The sequence below is a fragment of the Ictidomys tridecemlineatus genome, chromosome 11, assembly GCF_052094955.1.
Source record: "Ictidomys tridecemlineatus isolate mIctTri1 chromosome 11, mIctTri1.hap1, whole genome shotgun sequence".
Lineage (NCBI taxonomy): Eukaryota > Metazoa > Chordata > Mammalia > Rodentia > Sciuridae > Ictidomys > Ictidomys tridecemlineatus.
In genome coordinates, this window is record NC_135487.1 from 22527650 (window position 1) to 22547340 (window position 19691).

Sequence of the window (19691 nt, forward strand, 5' to 3'; positions counted from 1 at the left end):
CAGTTCAGTAGTGTTACATATGTGCACATTGTTGTGAAACAGATCTGCAAAACTTTTTCATCTTGCAAATCTGAAATTCTATATCCATTATTCAAAAATTACACTCCTCCCTTATCCCTCGTGTAAGTGGAATCACACAGTATTTGGATTTCTTATTTATTTATTTGTGTGTGTGTGTGTACTAGTTTATATCACTTAATGTCTACAAGATTTATTCATATAATGGCATATACAGGAATTTCTTCTCTTTTAAGGCTATTCCATTTTTATATGTATACCACATCTTGTTTAATCCATTGATCTGGAAGTAACATTCATGTTACTTCTACCTCTTGGCTCTTATGAACAGAACTGCTGTGAACATGGGTCTACAGATATCTCTGAGACCTTGCTTTATATTCTTTTTGGATATATATCCAGAAGTGGGATTGCTGGATCATATGCTAGTTTTATGTATGTATGTATTTTTAGTAACCGCCATACTGTGTTTGTAAGGCAGTTGTATCATTTTATAGTCCCAACAGCATTGTACAAGAGTATGTTTCCCCATCTTTGCAACACTTGTTTTTTGTTTTTTTAGTAGCAGTTATCTTAATGGGTGTTAAGGTAGTGTTTATTGTTTGTGTTACAAATAAATAAATATTGTTCATTGCAAAGCCAAGTAGTGTCTTACAGTTCCATTTTCTTAAATCATTCCTTTTTCTGGAGTTGTTAATTGCCTCATTATTTTTAAGAGTATATATGAATATATCCTTATTTTTTAAAAATGAACATGAATTTAATGAACTTATTTCTAATCAGTGTTACCCTTCTCTCTCCATAAATACTCAAACATACCAGTAATCTATCTACCAACTCCTAATTTTTTTTTTTTTTCTGGAGTTCTCCTTCTCAGAATACTGTGTTATTCAAATCTGCATTGTTTGTTTCTTAGCCCTGCTACAGAGCTGTCATCTAGGATTTGCCTTTGCTGCCCTCCTAGATTGAATTATGTTTCCTAGATCCTTTGTTTTTCTCTTTCTTAATCTTTGGTTTTAGTACCAGAGATTTGGAATTAGAATTAGTTTTAGTACCAAAAATTTGGTAAGAATTGATAAGAAGGGAATTTCTAATAAAGGGAGCATAGGAGATTAAAAATTTTTTTTAGGTCCTTACACATCTAAAAATTATTTTATCCCAATACTTGATTGATAGTTTGGTATAGAACACTATGTTGCAAGTCATTTTTCCTTGGAAATTTAAAGATATACATGCACGCATTACTGTTTAAAAGTCTGTTGTTAATTATTTCCTTGTATGTGACCTACTGCTTTTTTCTCTAGAAGTTCTTAAGATTTTTTTTTAATATTTTTAATTATAGATGGATACAATACCTTTATTTTGTTTATTTTTTTAATGTGGTGCTGGGGATTGACCCAGTGCCTCACACATGCTAATCAAGCATTCTAACCACTGAGCCACAACCCCAACCCCAAGATCTTCTTTTTATCCATTGTATTCTAAAATTTTGTACTGATTATTGCGATATCTTGGTGCTAAGGGGTTTTTTTGTTGTTGTTTTGTTTTTTCTTTCTTTCTTTTTTGGTTCTTGTTTTCCCCTCACATTCCTTATGCTACTTATTGGATCTTTTAATGTGGGATATGTATCTTTCAATTCTGAGTTGTTTTTTTTGTGTGTGTTACTGAGGATAGAACCCAAGGCCTATAACATAGGAGACAAGTGTTCAACCACTGAGCTACATCCCCCGCCCTTCTTCATTTTATTTTAAAACAGGGTCTCTTGCTAAGTTGCTGAAGCTGGCCTTGAACTTGCAACCCTCCTGCCTCAGCCTCTGGAGTAGCTGGGATTACAGGCGTGCGCTATCATGCCTGTCTACTTGCATGTTTTGGGTCATTGTTTCCTCTCTATATTATCTGTTCTCTCCTTCTCCTGTTAAATATTGAGACTTCGAGGACTGATCTTCTAAGTTCCTTTTTTTTTTTCTTGTTCTTCCTCTGTCTTTATTAGACTTGATAGACTTTTTTCTCAACCTTTTCATCTTGTTCATTTCTACATTTACATTAATGATTTCTTTTTCTTTTTTTGTGATAGTAGGGATTGAATCCAGGGGCTTCATGCATGCTAGGCAAGTGCTCTAATACTGAGTTACAATTTCATCCCATACTTTACATGCTTTAAGTACATAGTTTTTCAAGTTTTGATGTATACACCCATGAAATTACCATTAAATTTAAGATTCAGACCCCAAAATTCCTTCATGTACCTTTATAATTCTTCCCTTCTACTTTTTTCCCTGCTCCCTCCCAATTCCAGGCAACCATTGATCTGCTGTCACCATAAATTATATTTTCTAGAGTTTTGTTTAAAAAAAAAATGGAATCATACAATGTGTACCTTTTCTTCTCTGAGCCTGGTTTCCTTCTCATAGCATTTTTTATTTTTTCATTAAGCATGCTTGTCAAGTGCTCTATCACTAAGCTACATTCACAGCCCAGCCTAATTATTTTGAAGTTTATACGTACTGAGTTTTAAGTTAAAAAAAAAAAAAATCAATGGATCATATGGTAAGTGTGTGCTCAGCTTTTTAAGATACTACCAAAATGTTTTCCAGAATGAATGTATCATTTTATATTCCTACCAGCATTGTATGCATTCCAGTTGCTCCCATCCTTAGAAACACTTGAAACAGTATTTTTTTTCCTAATTTTTTTTGTTGTAGAAAAATACAACACAGCATACATATTGACCTTCATTTTTTACTCCCCTGCCTTTTTTTTTTGCCATTGTAAGCTATATCATCCAATAGTATTAAGTATCTTCATATTATTATGCACCTATCATCACATCTCAAGAACTTTTTTGTCTTGCAAATGTTAAGCTCTATCTATATTTATTAAACCATAGGTCTTCATCCCTGCTTCTCCCAGGTTCTTGCAAGCACCCTTTGTCTTTATGAATTTTGACAATTCTAGGTACCTCGTATAAGACTAATGATACAGTATTTTTCATTTTATGACTGGCTTTCTCTAAGCATAATGACCTCAAGGTTCATCCGTGTTGTAGCACATATCAAAATTTTAAGACTGAATAGTATTTCAGGATATGTAATATCACATTTTTAATATCCATTCATCTATCATTTGGACACTTGAGTTGCTTTTAACTTTTAGCTATTATGAACATTGCTGCTACATATCTGGGTCTACAAATATCTCTCTGACACCCTGCTTTCAATTCTTATGTATACAGCTGTATCACATGGTAATTCTATTTTTAATTTGTGTGTGTGTGTGTATGAGTGGTGTTGGGGATCAAACTGAGAGCCTCTTGCATGCTAGGCAAGTACTCTAAACCTGAGCTATATCCCAGCCCTATTTTTAATTTTTTGAGGAACTGCCAAACTGTTTATCCAAAGCAGCTGCACCATTTTATATTTCCGCCAATGCACAAAGGTCCCAATTTTTCCACATCCTTGCCAACATTTGTTACTTTTATTTGGTACTGAGGATTGAACCAAAGAATGCTTTACCAATGAGCTGGATCCTAGCCCTTATATTTTTTATTTTGAGCCAGAGTCTTGCTAAGTTTTTTATGGCCTCACTAACTTGTGGAGGTTGACCTTGAACTTGGAATCTTCCTCCAGCTCCCCACTGCATTGTGGTTTTAATTAGCATTTCCCTAAGGACTGACAGTGTTAGGTACCTGTTCATGTACTTATTTGCCATTTGTGTATCTTCCTTGGTTAGAGATCTTTTGCCCATTTCCTCCCAGTCTGTGGCTTGTCTTTTTTTTTTGGTACCAGTATTGAATTCATGGCATTTCACGCTGAGCCATATCCTCAGCCCTTTTTATTTTGAGACAGTCTCCCTAAATTGCTTAGGCCTCCACTAAGTTATCAAGGCTGTCTTTGAACTTGTGATCCTCTTTCCTCAGCCTCTTGAGCTGCTGGGATTATAGGTGTGCACTGCCATGCCCTGCTGGCCTGTCCTTTTTTAAAAAAAATATTTTTAGTTGCAAATTGACACAATATCTTTTCATGTATTTATTTTTATATGATGCTGAGGATCAAACCCAGTGTCTCACACCTGTGAAGCAAGTGCTATACCACTGAGCTACAGTCCCAGCCCCTTCTTTCTTCTCTTTTTAACAGTGTCTTTTTTTTTTTTAATTTAAAATATTTTGTTTTAGTTGTAGTTGGACACAATTACCTTTATTTTATTTTTGTGTGGTACTGAGGATTGAACCCAGGGCCTTGCCCGTGCCAACCAAGTGCTCTACCGCTGAGCCACAACTACAGCCCCTCTTAACAGTGTCTTTTAAAGAACAGAAGTTTTAACTGAGCAGTGACACACATCTGTAATGCCAGCAACTCTGAAGCTGAATAAGGAGAATTGCAAGTTTGAGGCCAGCATTAACAACCTAGTGAGACCCTGTCTGAATATTGAAAAATAAAACAGACTTGGAATGTAGGTAGCTTAGTGATAAAGCACCCCTAGGTTCTATCCCCAAGACCATAGAAATAAGTAAATAAATAAATATGATTTTAGCTGATGTTGTGCATGCGTTATATTAATGACTTGGGAAGCTGTGGCAAGAGGTTCTTAAATTTAAGGCCAGCCTCAGCATTTTAGTTATATCCTGTCTCAAAAATTAAAAAGGGCTGGAGATATAGCTCAATGGTAGAGCGCCTCTGGGTGCAGTACCCATTACCAAAAAGAAATAGAAATTTAATTGAGTTTTGACTATTGATTGTGAATTCTGCAATCTTACCTAAATTCACCTATTAGTTTTACTAATTTTTTATAGATTCCGTCAGATTTTCTACATAGATGATTTGTTGTCTGCAAAATAAATACATTTTTACTTGTTTCTATCTAACTTGCATATCATTTGCTTTTCTTGTCTTACTGCACTCCACTACAATGCTGAATACAAGTAATGAGATTGTTACCTTGTCTTTGAAAAATATTTGAGTCTTTCTCCATTAACTCTTGTGGCCTATAGGTTTCTCTTGGATTTTTTTTTTTTTTTTTTTTTTTTTGTGTGTGTGTGTGTGTGTGTGTGTGTGTGGTACTGGGAGTCCCACCTAGGACCTTGCATTTTTATATATATTAGATAATATATATTAGATAAGTGCTCTACCATGCAGCTATGTCTCAAGTATTTTAAAAAAGTATATTTTGGCACAGGGTCTTGCTGAGGTACCCAAGCTGCCCTCAAACTTTGTGATTCTCATGCTTCAGCTTCTTGAATAGCTGGGATTACAGGTGTGTTACAATGTTGTGCCAGCTCTATTTCTTTGATTTCTATTCTGATTTTTATTTTATTTTTGTTTTTTATTTGTGGTGCTGAGGTTTGAACCCAGGGACTCATGCATTCAGGGCAAATGCTGCACCCTGGCCCACTATTCTGATGTTTATTATTTCCTTTCTTCTTACTTTGGGTTTCATTTGCTCTTCTTTTTCTAATTTCTTTAGATGGTTGCTGAGGTTATTGATTTGAGACTTCTGATTTAGTGAGGGATATTAGGAGCAAGAGGAACTAAAATCAAAAAGTCCACCTGCTTTGTGTATCTGAAAGTTTGCCTTGACTTTTTTTTTTTTAAATCAAGTTTATTAAGGTATACTTTACATGAAATAAATGCACCCATTTTAAGTGTACATTTTGGTAAGTTTTGACACATGTATGCACCTGTGAAGTTAACCACAATAATCAAGATTGGTAGAATGTTGCCTCCCTATTCTCCCTGAAATTTCCTGTGTTCTCCAAGTTTATCACTCTGGTCCCTGTCCCCACCCTAGCACTGGGAAAGCATTGATTTTTTTTTTTTTCCTTTGTTCTCCTATAGTTTAGATTTGTCTTTTCTAGAATTTTATATAAATGGGATCATACAGTAAGTTTTCTTTTGTGTCTGGTTTATCTTACTTGGGACAATGTTTATGAGATTGATCCATGTTTGTTTTTCCATTGCTGGGGATGGAACCTAGAGCCTCAAGCATGCAAACCAAGTCCTCTACCACTGAACTATACCCCCAGTCTAGTGGTTCTTTACTTTTACTGCTGAATTTTCTATTTTCCTGTTTTAATGTGCCACAGTTTAATCTGGTTACATGTTGATGAATATTTGTGTTAGTTGTGTTTGGCTATTATTAATAAAGAATCTATGAACATTCCTACATGAGTTTTCGTGTCTACCTGTGTTTTCATTTCTTAAGTTAAATAATTAGAATTACTAATTTATATATAGTTTCATTTTACAAGAACTGCTAAACAATTTTTTCAAAGTTTTTTTATACAAATTTTTGTGACTTTTATAAAGACTTAGGGGATATTTTATTTCTTTTTTGGCATATGGATATCCAGTTGTCCTAGACCATTTATTAAAAGAATAATCTTCAAGACATTGTGGCACAGACCTATAATCCCAGTGGCTCCAAAGGCTGAGGCAGGAAGATTGCAAGTTCAAAGCCAGCCTCAGCAATTTAGTGAGGCCCTAAGCAATTTAGTGAGACCCTGTCTCAAAATAATAAATAAAAAGGGTTGGGGAATAAATAAAATAAATAACAAAAGTTGGCTCAGTGATTAAGCACCCCTGGGTTCAATACCTGGTACTAAAAAAAAAAAAAAAATTATCCTTTTTTTAGCTGGGCTCAGTAGCAAATGCCTGTAATCCCAGTAATTTGGGAGGCTGAGACAGGAATATCACAAATTTGAGGCCAGCCTCAACAAATTAGCAAGGTCCTCAGCAACTTAGTAAGATTCTCAAGATAAAAAATAAAAAAGACTGGGCATGTAGCTCATTGGTAAAGTGCCTCTTGGTTAAATGCCTGGTACACCGGGTGTGGTGGTGCATGTGTGTAATCCCAAGTGTTTGGGGAGGCTGAGGCAGGGGGATTTCAAGTTTAAAGCCAACCTCAGCAACTTTGTAAGGCCCTAAACAACTCAGTGAGACCTTGTCTCTAAATAAATACAAAAAAAGACTGAGTGGTTGAGTGTCCCTGAGTTCAATCCCTGATACAAACAAAAACAAAAACCTATCCTTTCCATTGATACATATGCCTGTTCTTTTGCTAGTATCACACTCTTGATTACCAGAACTTCATAGTAAATCTTGAAATTGTTTTAGTACTTTGGATTTCCATTCTTGTTACGAATCCGCTCATCGCTTTGTTTGAAATACTGGGTATTTCATTGCTATTGTTGTGAATCTATAATTCAGTTTGGGAGAATTGACATAACAATATTGAACTGTGAATGAGATATATTTCTCCATTTATGCATGCATTTAATTTTTAATTTTATTTATTCTAATCAGTTATATACATAACAGCAGAATGATCTTCTGTTCATTGTACACAAATAGAGCACAATTTTTGACTTCTTTGATTTTACCCAAAGTAGGCTTCAACACCATTTGTGCAATCATACGTGTACCTAGGGTAATGATGTTCATCCCATTCCACCATCTTTCCTACCCCCATGCCCCCTCCCCCGCTGCACTTAATTTCTCTTAGCAGTGTTGAACAGGTCTTAACATGTGTCTTGCTAAATTTATTCATGAGTATTATTTGTTTTGTATGTGGTGCTGAGAATCACTGAAACCCAGTGCATCACTCATGCTAGGCAAGTGCCCTACCATTGAGCCCTAGCCCCTGTAAATAATATTTTTTAAAATTTATATTTCCAGTTGATTATTGCTAGTATAAAGAAATTTAATTGATTTTTTTTACTTTATATTATACAAACCATACTAAATTTTCCTTCTACTTTTAAGAGATTTTTCAGCATTTGGTATGTTACCTATAACATTGGTATATTATCTGTAAATAAAGGTAGTTTCTCTCTTTCTAGTTTATAAGCCTTTTTTCTTATTGTATTGGCTAGAATCTCTAGTACATTAAGCATGATATATAAGTGCCCTTTATTGGGTTGAGGAAACCCCTTTCTACCCTTCTGTTTGTAGAGCTTGTTTGTTTATTTGTTTGAATACATTTTTTTTTTTTTAGTGAGAGAGAGAGAGAATTTTTTAATATTTATTTTTTAGTTTTTGACGGACACAACATCTTTGTACGTGGTGCTGAGGATCGAACCCGGGCCGCACGCATGCCAGGCGAGCGCTCTACTGCTTGAGCCACATCCCCAGCCCCTGTTTTAATACATCTTTGTTTATTTTTATGTGGTGTTGAGGAGTAAACCCAGTGCTTCACATGTGCAAGGCAAGCACTGAGCCACTGAGCCAACAACTCCAGCCCTATTTGTAGAATTTTTATTTGTGATTTTTTTATCATGAATGAGTGGTTAATTTTGTCAGGTACATTTTTTTCTGCATTTATTTAGAAGGTCATAATAGTGTTTTTCCTTTATTCTGTGTACCTTACAGTTTTTGAGTTTTTTTTTTTTTTTTTTTAAAGAGAGAGTGGGAGAGGGGAGAGACAGAGAGAGAGAGAATTTTTAATATTTATTTTTTAGTTCTCGGCGGACACAACATCTTTGCTTGTATGTGGTGCTGAGGATCGAACCCGGGCCGCACGCATGCCAGGCAAGCGCGCTACCGCCTGAGCCACATCCCCAGCCCCAGTTTTTGAGTTTTTAATTATTAGACTAACTTGCATTCATGGAATTAACTCAAGTGTTTTTTTTAAAGACAGGGTCTCACTGAGTTGCTTAGCATCTCACCATTGCTGAAGTTGGCTTTGAACTCTCAATCCTCCTGCCTCAGCCTTCTGAGCCGCTGGGATTACAGGCATGCACTACTGTGCCCAGAACTCACTTGGTTTTAATGAATTGTCCTGAATTCACTTTGCTAATACTTTCTGTTTGTTTGTTCGTTGGTTCGTTCGTTCATTCATTCATACATTTCAGTACTAGGAATTTCAGTACTAGGAATTAAGCTCAGGGATGTTCTACCACTGAGCTACATCCCCTATCCTTTTTATTTTTTTGTTTTGAGATGTGGGGACTTGGCTAAATTGTTCAAGCTAACCTTCAACTTTCAATCCTCTTGCCTCAACTTCCTGTTAGAGACAGGGTCTCACTAAGTTGCTTAGGTCTTCACAAAGTTGCTGAGGCTGGCTTTGAACCTGTGATCCTCCTACCTCAGCCTCCTGAGCTGCTGGGCATTACATGTGTGTGCCACTGTACCCAACCCTATAGTATGTAATAAAAGAGGGGTGTTCATATCTTTGATACTAATTGTGGCTTTGTATTTTCTTTTAGTTCTGCCAGTCCCCACCCTCCTACCCCACCCCCACCCCCAGTGCTAGGGATGGAACCAAGGGCTTTGTACATGCCAGGCAAGCATTCTGCCTCTGAGCTGCACCTCCAGCTCCTCCTCATGTATTTGAAACTCTGCTATTGGATGCATATACATTTAGAACACTTACATGGTCTTGATAAATTGATCCCTTTATTATGATGAACTATTTCTTTTTACCTCTGTCTTATTCATTGTTTGATAGTCTACATTGAAATTAACATAGCCATTCCTGCTTTCTTTTGATTAACGTTTGCATGATATGTGTTTTCATCATTTTACCCTGTGCCTTTAAGCATAGCTTATACACAGTTTATAGCTGGGTCTGTTATCTTTTAAAATATTACAATCTCAGTTTTTTAACTAGAATTTTAGTCCACATTTAGTGGTTATCTAATATGGTTGGTATTAAAACTACCATCTTGCTACATTTTTTTCTGTGTATTTATATTTTATTTCATCATTTCCTAGCTCTTTTTATTTTTGAGTACTCCATTTTATCTCCACATTTCCCTTACTACCTATACCTCTTTGTTGTAATTGTAGTGGTTGTTCGTAGGTAGTAGAGAAAAGCTTTTGGATTGAAGATATCAAGAGTATTTTGGTTTAGGTGGATAATATCTATACATAACCATATTAAAATTAGAATTAATAAATTATTAAAATATTAGTGCATTTTAAAATAACAAGGCCCACTGCATGTTAATATATGTGATTTTATTTAAAAAACAAAAACCAAAAAACCTCTCCCTAAAAAGCTTTCTTAGCCTTTGTTCAATTGATGTAATGTTGTGTCGTGTTATTTGTCAAGATCCTCACCTTACCTGAGATAAGGCTCTGCCTCTTATGTTATTCCATGTTAGAATGACTCCAAAATAGGCTAGACTTGAACTCATTTAAAGTTGTGTTCAAGGGGCTGGGGATGTGGCTCAAGCGGTAGCGCGCTTGCCTGGCATGCGTGCGGCCCAGGTTTGATCCTCAGCACCACATACCAACAAAGATGTTGTGTCTGCCGAGAACTAAAATAAATAAATAATTTCTCTCTCCCCCTCTCCTCTCTCTTTTAAAAAAAAAAAAAAAAAAAAAGTTGTGTTCAAAAAATCCATTTTTAAAATACACACAGAATGTACCAACCTTTTTATTTTTTTAATGTTGTACATGGACACAATATCTTTATTTTGTCTATTTATGTGGTACTGAGGATTGAACCCAGTGCCCCACGCAAGTGCTATACCACTGAGCCACAACCTCAACCCCAAAAGATCAATTTTTTTTTTAATTTTCCTTTTTTAGGGGGGGCTGGGGATGTGGCTCAAGTGGTAGCACGCTCGCCTGGCATGTGTGTGGCCTGGGTTCGATTCTCAGCACCACATACAAACAAAGATGTTGTGTCCGCCGAAAACTAACTAAATAAATACTCTCTCTCTTAAAAATGAAAGAAAGAAAATTCTCTCTCTCTCTTTCTCTCTTTTAAAAAAAATAAATTTTCCTTTTTTTTAATTTTTGAAAATATTTTAAATAATTGTTAAATATTTTTGCATTATAATTTATATACAATTTTTCACATCTCTGGTTGTACACCAAAAGATTAATTTTTGTTTTTAAGATGACTGTGATCTCAATGGGATATAATATAACTAAGTAAAGGTTTAGGATTATTAAAAACAACAACAACAACACTTTCCATAGCTACTTGTGGTGGCGCATCTGTAATCCCAGTGGCTTGGGAGGTTAGGCAGGAGGATTGCAAGTTCAAAGCCGGCCCATTTAGGGAGATTACATAAGAAAATTTTCAAGTATCTTTAATGTCTGACTTCACGAGACTGCAGATTTTTCTATATGATTGTGCAGATTGTGCTTTCCCTAATATATCGTATAGCCTCTGGATAATGCTACCATACACTTGTGAGATAATGCAAATGGAAAAGACAAATAACATCTTAGTTTTGTTATGAAAATAATTTTGACCTTTTGAATCCTCAGAAGGGTCTTGGGATCCCAGGGATATTTGGACACACTTTCACTGTTGCTCTGTGTTTGCAGTATGCATCTTTGACTTATCATAGTCTCTCTTTAAATAACATTACTTAACATATAATTTAAGGTCCTGAGAAGATACTTCCAAGCTTACTTTTTTGTGTATGTGCTATTGTTTTTATACACTTTTTATACATATATATATTTTTTTAAAGAGAGTGAGAGAGAGAGAGAGAATTTTTTAATATTTATTTTCCATTTCTTGGCGGACACAACGTTTTTGTTTGTATGTGGTGCTGAGGATCGAACCTGGGCCGCACGCATGCCAGGCAAGCTCGCTACCACTTGAGCCACATCCCCAGCCCTTTATACATATATTATATACAGCTTTTCAATATTTTTTGCCATAATCAATTATCTTTTAATGTTTTATTATTGTATTACACCTGTATATGATAGTGGCATTCATTAAAGACTTTTTGGGTTTTTTTGAGATGACATCTCTCTATGATACCCAGATTGGGCCTCAAAACTCCTGTGTTCAAGCCATCCTCTTGCCTTGCCTCAGCCTCCTAAGTAGCTTGGAATACAGGTACTCATCACCACGCCTGGCTTAAAGACTATTTTTTTTATTTATATATACATACATACACACATACAGTCTATGGATTTAACCAGGGGTACTTTACCCCTGAGCTATATTCACAGCACTTTTTAATTTTTATTTTGAGATATGATCTCAGTAAGTTGTTTTGGGCCTTGCCGAATTGCTGAGAATGGCCTCAAACTTGTAATCCTCCTGCCTCAGTCTCCAAGTCACTGGGATTACAGGTATGTGTTACCTTGTCTGGCTTTTAAAAACTTTTTAAAATGGGAATAGTCCACTGTATTTGCTCACATATTTACCATTTCCAGTGCTTTTGATCCCTTTTCTATAGACTCAAATTTCCATCTGGTATTATTTTCCTTTTGCCTGTGGAGTTCCTTTAATTTTTTTTTTTTTTTTTTTTTTTTTTTTTTTGTGTGTGTGTGTGTGCAGGTCTATGGGTGGTATAGTCTCTGCTTTCTTGTATTTAGAAGTGTTGCTGGGGCAGTGGTACAAGCCTGTAATCCCAGCAACTATCAATTCCAGGCCAGCATTAGCAATTTAGTGAGACCTTGTCTCAAATAAAAAGGACTGGGAATGTAGCTCAGTGACAGAATGCCCCTGGGTTCAATCCCCAGTACCAAAAAATGTCGGGGGGGGGGGGTTTGATCCCTAGCATGGAAAAAAAAAAAGTATTTATTTTACAAACTGTAAAGTTTCACTCATCCCAATTGATCCCTCAGGGATCACATTCTGAATAGGATTTTTTATTGTTATTTTGTGTTTGTTTTTTGTGGTACTGGGGATTGAACCCAGGGACTTGTTCATGCTAGTAAGTGCTCTTCCACTAAATGCACCCCTGGTGCTTTTTATTTTATTATGAGACAAGGGTCTTGCTAAGTTACCTAGGCCAATTTGTAATTTTTGATCCTCTCCTCGGCCTCTTGAGAAGCAGGGATTATAGATGTGTGCTACCACATCCAGCTCTGAATAGATTTAACAAAATTGTTTTATATATTTTGCCCAGTTTCTAGTTTCTTACAGTGGGTGGTTAAATCACCCATTCATTTTGACTAGAAGTGGAAGTCTTGTTTTGATTTTTATTGAAGATCATAAGCAGCAGTGGTTATATAAATTCTGATTCTGCATTTGCCAGGATTTCTGAGGACATTGTATATCTTTCAGTATCCCCTTTATAATATAGCACTTCAGCAATGAGCTGTATAATAGGTTTTTGTTTTGTTTTGTTTTTACTTTTTGCTTTGTGTGCAAAGAAAACCAGTCAAGATTTGTATCATTAGTTTTATTGAGGTAGAGTTGACATGTTTGCATTCCTGCTTTCTACTATTTTTTTTCTTTTTATTCCTCCTATTTTGCTTTCTATTTATAAAAGCAGTAGTCTATGCCCCTGGATCAAATTTTTTCTCTTTCCTTCTTCATTCCCTTTTGTTCCCTTTTCTGTATTAGGTATTTTAGATTACATGAAGTAGAAATATTATAATTACTTTTAAATTACTGAGTTTGAAAGATTTACAAAAAAAAAAAAGACTCTCAACAGCATAGACAGGCCTCATAGTGAAAGGAATCAGCTATAGAGCCAAACTCCTTGTCCCCTCAGAAATGGGTGACTCTCTTTTCTATTCATATATTCCCTAATTTGTCTCTATGGACAGAGCCTCTGCTGCTCTATTAGCTCTCTGTAGGGACTCCTCTCCTAGAATCCTGGGTGCTATTCTTTCTCTCCTGCTCTTTCATCCTCTTTACTAAAGCTGACATTCCAAAGGAGAGTGTCTGATTCATTTAATGACCTGTTGTGCCAGGCCACCTTCTAGTCAATAGCAGTTGAGAGATACTCTGTTCTTTGATCATGTACCACACTTCACTAACTGGAGTCGTGGTACAAAGTATGCCAGCCTATAAAACTTGTCACATTTGTAATAGCAGACACTCAGGATTATCCATTCTCCTCTCCTTATGATATAGTAATTCACTTTTTAATTTATTAAGAACAATTATTAAATTGACTTTTCCCTTAAACCAGTCAACTTTATAATTATAGATTAAGACTTATAGGAATTACTGATCTCATTCCTAAAATGTTGGGGGTAGTCATCTTAATTTTTATTCTTAGGCACAAAACAAAGGACAATTTTCAGTACCTTTTAGCTGCAACTTAAAATAAACACATGATACTGATTGTTGGTCCAAGAAAGCCCATCTGTTAAGAGACTGTGAAGAGAAAATTTAAATGTTCCCATTCTTGTTAGCATCTCTAAATTTGGAGGAAGAAGAGGTTGAAGCTATGAGCTTAAATGAGGCTTTTGGATTTTCACCCCTACCTGGGTTTGAATTCTGGCTTTACCATTTCCTAGTGATAGATGATTATGTTTTCTAAACTTTATGGTTTACTCATGAATAGGAAAAAAATTTAAAAAAAAAAACACACCATGGATGGAGGTGCGGTTGTGCCCCAGCAGTAAAGCACTTGCTCTATGGCTTCGATCCTCAGCACCACATAAAAATAAATAAATAAAATAAAGGTATTGGGTCCAACTACAACTAAAACAACAACAACAACAGTAAAATTGTATTTTTAAAAATCACTATGGGGGGATGTAGCTCAAGTGGTAGTGCGCTCGCCTAGCATGCATGAGCCACTGGCTTCGATTCTCAGCACCACATAAAATCAAAATAAAGATATTGTGTTCACCTAGAACTAAAAAATTTTAAAAAAAACACTATGGTTGTTAGAATTCAGTAATAGAATATCTGTAAAGCATTTAGCAGAGCCTGACATATAAGAAGTACTTAATATATTAGCCCATCATCTCTAGATCATTATGTCTTATTAATATAAGGGTTACTATAGTCTTAACAGTAAGCTCTTAGTGCAAATGAAAAAAAAAAAAACTAACATTTCTTTTTGTTTTGTTTTGTTTTAAATTGGGAATTGAACCCAGGAGTACTTCACTAACCACTGAATTACATGCCCAGTTTCTTTTTCTTTCTTCGGTACCAGGGGTGCTTAGCCACAGAGCCACATCCAATCCTTTTTAAGTTGAGACTAGGTCTTGTTAAGTTGCTTTTAGAGCCTTGTTAAATTGCTGAGACTGGCTTTGAACTTGCAGTCCTCTAGCCTCAGCCTCCTTTTTCTCTGCCTATTATCTATTTGTTTGTTTGTTTGTTTTTGTGGTGCTGGGGATTGAACCCAATGCCTCACGCATGTGAGGCAGGCGCTCTACCACTGAGCCTCAGACCAAGCCCTCTATTTATAATTTTTAACAGTTTTGTCTGTGAGATGGGGAAACAAGATTGTTGGGAAAAAAAAAAGTTAATGAAAAAAATATGTGGGGCTGGGAATGTGGCTCAGGCGGTAGCACACTCGTCTGGCATGCGTGCAGCCCGGGTTCGATCCTCAGCACCACATACCAACAAAGATGTTGTGTCCGCCGAGAACTAAGAAATAAATATTAAAAATTCTCTCTTTCTCTCTCTCCCTCTCCTCTCTCACTCTCTCTCTTAAAAAAAAAAAACAAAAAAAACAAAAAAAAACCAAGGCTGAAAAATATCTTTGGTGGCCAGAGACTGGTAATTGGAACAGCAATAATTCTAGAATGACACTTTTAAAAATATATATATATATATATATATATGTAAAGCACACAAGAGAATGCCTGATATGTGGTAAATAGGTATAAATTGCTATTGACTCCTAGCAGTTGAATATTTAACTAGCAGACTCCTGTGGCCAAATGGGCTAGTTTTTTCATTGTTGAATATAAATTTGTTTCTTTATAGCAAGTTTATAGTATACCTTGTCTCCACTGCCTGGGCAGTCTTGTAGAATCCAGATGTTAGAGATGAGTGAGCTGAAGGACATGGTCTACAAATAATCTGTGTTTTCATTTTGATGGACACAGAATTTCTGTTGCCAGCCCTCATTTGATGGTGCTTTGACAGGAAAAAATGTCTTAAAATTTTTACAAAACTGATTTTTTCCCATTCCCACTGAAATGTCCTTTTTGGAAGATTAGAGGTGCTAGCAATGTGAGAGTAGGGTATAAGAAAGGCAATTTGAATTGAGACTTTGGGTTTTAGCTCAACAAATCCAGCAGGCAAGGAAATTTTAAAAGTTTTGAAAAGAGTCTTGCTGTTTGTTGAAGCTGGCCTGGAATCCCAGGCTCAAGTGATCTTGTCTCAGCTTTCCTAGTAAAACTATAGGCATGCCCCACTGCCCCGAGCTCTGGCAAGGCATTTCCTAATCTGTCACTTCTTTTAAAGGGAAAACTCATTTTGGATTTATATTCCTTTAAGGAGTAAGAGTAATGTTTTCTTTCCATTTTTAGGTTAAATAGTCTTGTCAGTGTGTTTATTGATTATTTGCATTACTTGAGAATTGTCTATTCATGTCCTAAATCTTTTTTTTTTTTGGTGTGTGTGTGTGTGTGTGTGTGTGTTTGTGTTTGTGTGTGTTACTGGGGATTGAACTCAGGGCCTTGTGCATGCAAGGCAAACACTCTACCAACTGAGCTATATCCCCAGCCCTTAAATCTCTTTTTTTAGTGAAGACTTATCTTTGAAGGACACTAAACTTGAACCAAATGTTTTCTTCCCAATATTTTTCATTTTGTAAATTATCTTTCACCATTGATTATGCTTTTTTTTTTTTTTTAGCACCACAGAAACTTTATTCATTTTTTCCTTGTACCAGGAGCACTCTACCACTGAGCTGCATCCCCAGTTCCTTTTTTTTTTTTTAATTTTGAGAGAAGGAGGCTGGGGATGTGGCTCAGTGGTAAAGTGCTTGCCTAGCATGCTTGAGGCCCTGGGTTCAAGTCCCCAAGCACCAAAAAAAATTTTTTTTTTTTTTTTTTTTTTGAGAGAGGGTTTTACTAAATTACATAAGCTGGCCTCCAACTTAAGATCCTCCTACTCAGCCTCCCCTGTCATGAGGATTACAGGTGTATGCCATCAGGCCCACCTGACACATAAAAATTACAGGACTGGGGTTGTAGCTCAGTAGGGGCGTACTTGCCTAGCATGTGTGAGGAACTGGGTTCGATTCTTAGCACTGCATATAAATAAATAAAATTTTACATATTAGTGAGGTACCATGGTAATGTTTTACTACATTGCTGCACAGAAACTTTTAATTTTAATGTAATAAGTTTATAAATTTTTTTTCTGAAAAATACTATCTCATATGGTTAGAAAAATTTCTGGTGTTATAAAGCGAATCATATAGTTCACATGTAGATGGGTCTATTTAATAAACATTTTTCCTTATAAATAGAAGATGATTATCAAAGGGTTTGAAGAGTCTCTGCAAGTTAACATAAGCCTGGGGGGTTCTAACTCCATAACAATAGTTGGCAAGCCAGTCAAGTTCTTTACCACTTAGCTACATCCCCAGCTGTGCTAGGTCTTTTATGTATAGTATTCTCAGTACTCAACTTCAAACTAAATAGTATTATTGTCTTCTTTTGGTAAATGAGTAAAGTAAGGCTCAAAGAAGTAAAATGGTGCTGGGGTATAATTCTGTTGGTTGAGTGCTTGCCTAGCATTCACAAGGCCCTGGTTCAATCCCTAGCACCACCAAAAATAAAAGAAGAAGTAGTAAAATGATTTGCTTAGAGTCACAAAGCTAGTTAGTGGTTGGATTAGAATTTTAAATCAAGCTGGTGCGGTGGTGCACACCTGTGATCCCCAGTAGCTCTGGAGGCCGAGACAGGAGGATCTATAGCTCAAAACCAGCCTCAGCAAAAAGTGAGGTTCTAAGAAACTCAGTGAGACCCTGTCTCTAAATACAAAATATGGCTGGGGATGATGTGGCTCAGTGGTCAAGTCAAGTGCCCCTGAGTTCAATCCCTCGTACCAAAAAAAAAAAAAAAAAGAATTTTTTAACTCAAGTCTGCCTAATTTCAAAGTATATATTTTTTCTACAGAGCTTTGCTTGAAATTTCAAATATACTGATCCTAAAAGTTAAATTTTATCTTTACTAGAATTTGAGAAGATAGTCTGTAGCCTAAATTACTCTTGGTACCTGAAAGTGTAATAGCAAAGATAATGAGAAATATGTAAACTAGTTGAAAGAAGGTCTTCATTGTCTAGGATGGTGGTTTTCAGAGTGGGGTTCTCAGACCAGTAATATCAGCAACTCTGAGAATATTTCAGGAATGTGTATCCTTAGGCCCTATCCCAGATCTACATAATCAAAAATGGATATATACCATCAATCTGTCTTAAAATCCATCCAATTTGATATAAGTCATATTAAAATTTGAGAGTCATTGGTCTAGAGAAATTAGGCTAAAATCTCAACAAGCAGAAATAAAATACTAAGTCTTAGCCCTTAAGTGCAAAACTAGCATTGTCACATATTGGCAAGAACACAGTGTCACATGGGAGCTAGTCGAATGAGTAAGCATTTATGGCTAATATATGTCCCTGAACTACAACTTCCCATCTCTGAAATGATGTTAATAACACCTCTAAGATTTTTTTTTACATTTTTAATTTTAATATAATAAGTTTATAAATGTGCCTAGTACATTGCCAGACTCCCAGGTTTTTAGAAATTGTCTCTAGCAATTTTTCTTGTTAGCAAGGAGCACCCACCTCCATCTGTTCTAAACTCCTCTTGTTACTTGAATGTTTTTTGCTATCTTTTTGTCTCTGGACCTTGTATTAGCTCTTTCTTTTGATACCCAACCTCCTACTCTTTACCTCACTAATTTCTATACATACTTCAGATCCCTGTTACGGTTTACTTCCCTTGGATAGGCTTTCCCTTATCCCCACTTCCCAGTCTCAGTAGCAGCCTATATTTCTTCTATCATTTTATTTATTACACTGTTTTAGAATCACCTGTCTCCTGTATAAACTTCACTGAAGGCAGGTACAGTGTCTTGTTCATGCCGTATTCCTATGGACCAATTCCTTATGTATTGCAGGAGGTAATAAGTATTGAATGACTGAATAGTGGCTGCCATTGCTGCTTCACCATCATCATCTAAGAGCAAGCTCCCTACTCTGGCTTGTAGCTTTTGTGCCAACTGCTTGTGATAATCACAAGGAGATATTATTGGGACCGGTGCCTGTTTTCTCTCCCTAAAAATAATTACTTTGACCTGGGCTGACATAGTAGTTCCTAACCATGATCCCTCTGTATCACAGGTACCTCGGGGGAGCTGTATGCTTTGATGAATCGGCAGCATCCTTCGGATCTCACCATGCGGTGAGTGGGTAATTAGAGGGAAGAAAAGGGTAAAACTTGGCTGCAAGGGGAATGTGGTGGGGAGCTGGGGTTGTAATTTCAGAGGTGGAAAATGAAACCTTGCAGTAGAATGAAATAAGAACTATACTGAATTTCAGGGAACCTGGGTTCTAATACTAGCTTAGCAATATTTAACTAGCTGTATGATTTTGAACAAGTCACTTCACTTCTTTAGTCATCAGTAGATGTTGGACTAATTGATGTCAAAAGATCTTTCTAGTTCCAAAATCTGGATTCTTGATGCAGTGCAGCTTTACAAATTGATTTCAATCACTCAAAAACCTTAGAGTCATCTTTGACTCCTATTTCTTCCCATATTAAATCCATTAGCAAATCCTATTGGCTCTATGTACATATCAAAAATCTGACCATTTCACCTGGATTATTGCAAGAATCCTAAATATTTCCCTTTTTACCCGGGCACAGTAGCACATATCTGTAATCTCAGTGGCTTGGAGGCTGAGGCAGGAGGATCACTGAGTTCAAAGCCAGCCTCAGCAATTTAGTGAGGCATAAGCAACTCAGTGAGACCCTGTCTCTAATAAAATACAAGTAGAGCTAAGGTTGTGGCTCAGAGGTCCCTGAGTTCAATCCCTG

The 19691-nt window shown here is 36.2% G+C and overlaps 1 protein-coding gene across 7 annotated transcripts in view; it reads left to right on the forward strand.

Moving 5' to 3' along the window:
• Window positions 1-19691, forward strand: part of S100pbp (S100P binding protein) — a 42102-nt gene that overhangs the window by 17706 nt on the left and 4705 nt on the right. For 6 of the 7 annotated variants that reach the window (XM_013363988.4, XM_021735225.3, XM_021735223.3 and 3 more), the window contains one exon: window positions 18995-19055. In XM_013363988.4, coding sequence (XP_013219442.1) covers window positions 18995-19055 — 61 coding nt within the window. Of the gene's footprint in view, window positions 1-1774; window positions 6183-18994; window positions 19056-19691 lie in introns of those variants that run through there. The other variant, XM_078025862.1, reaches the window with a different exon arrangement.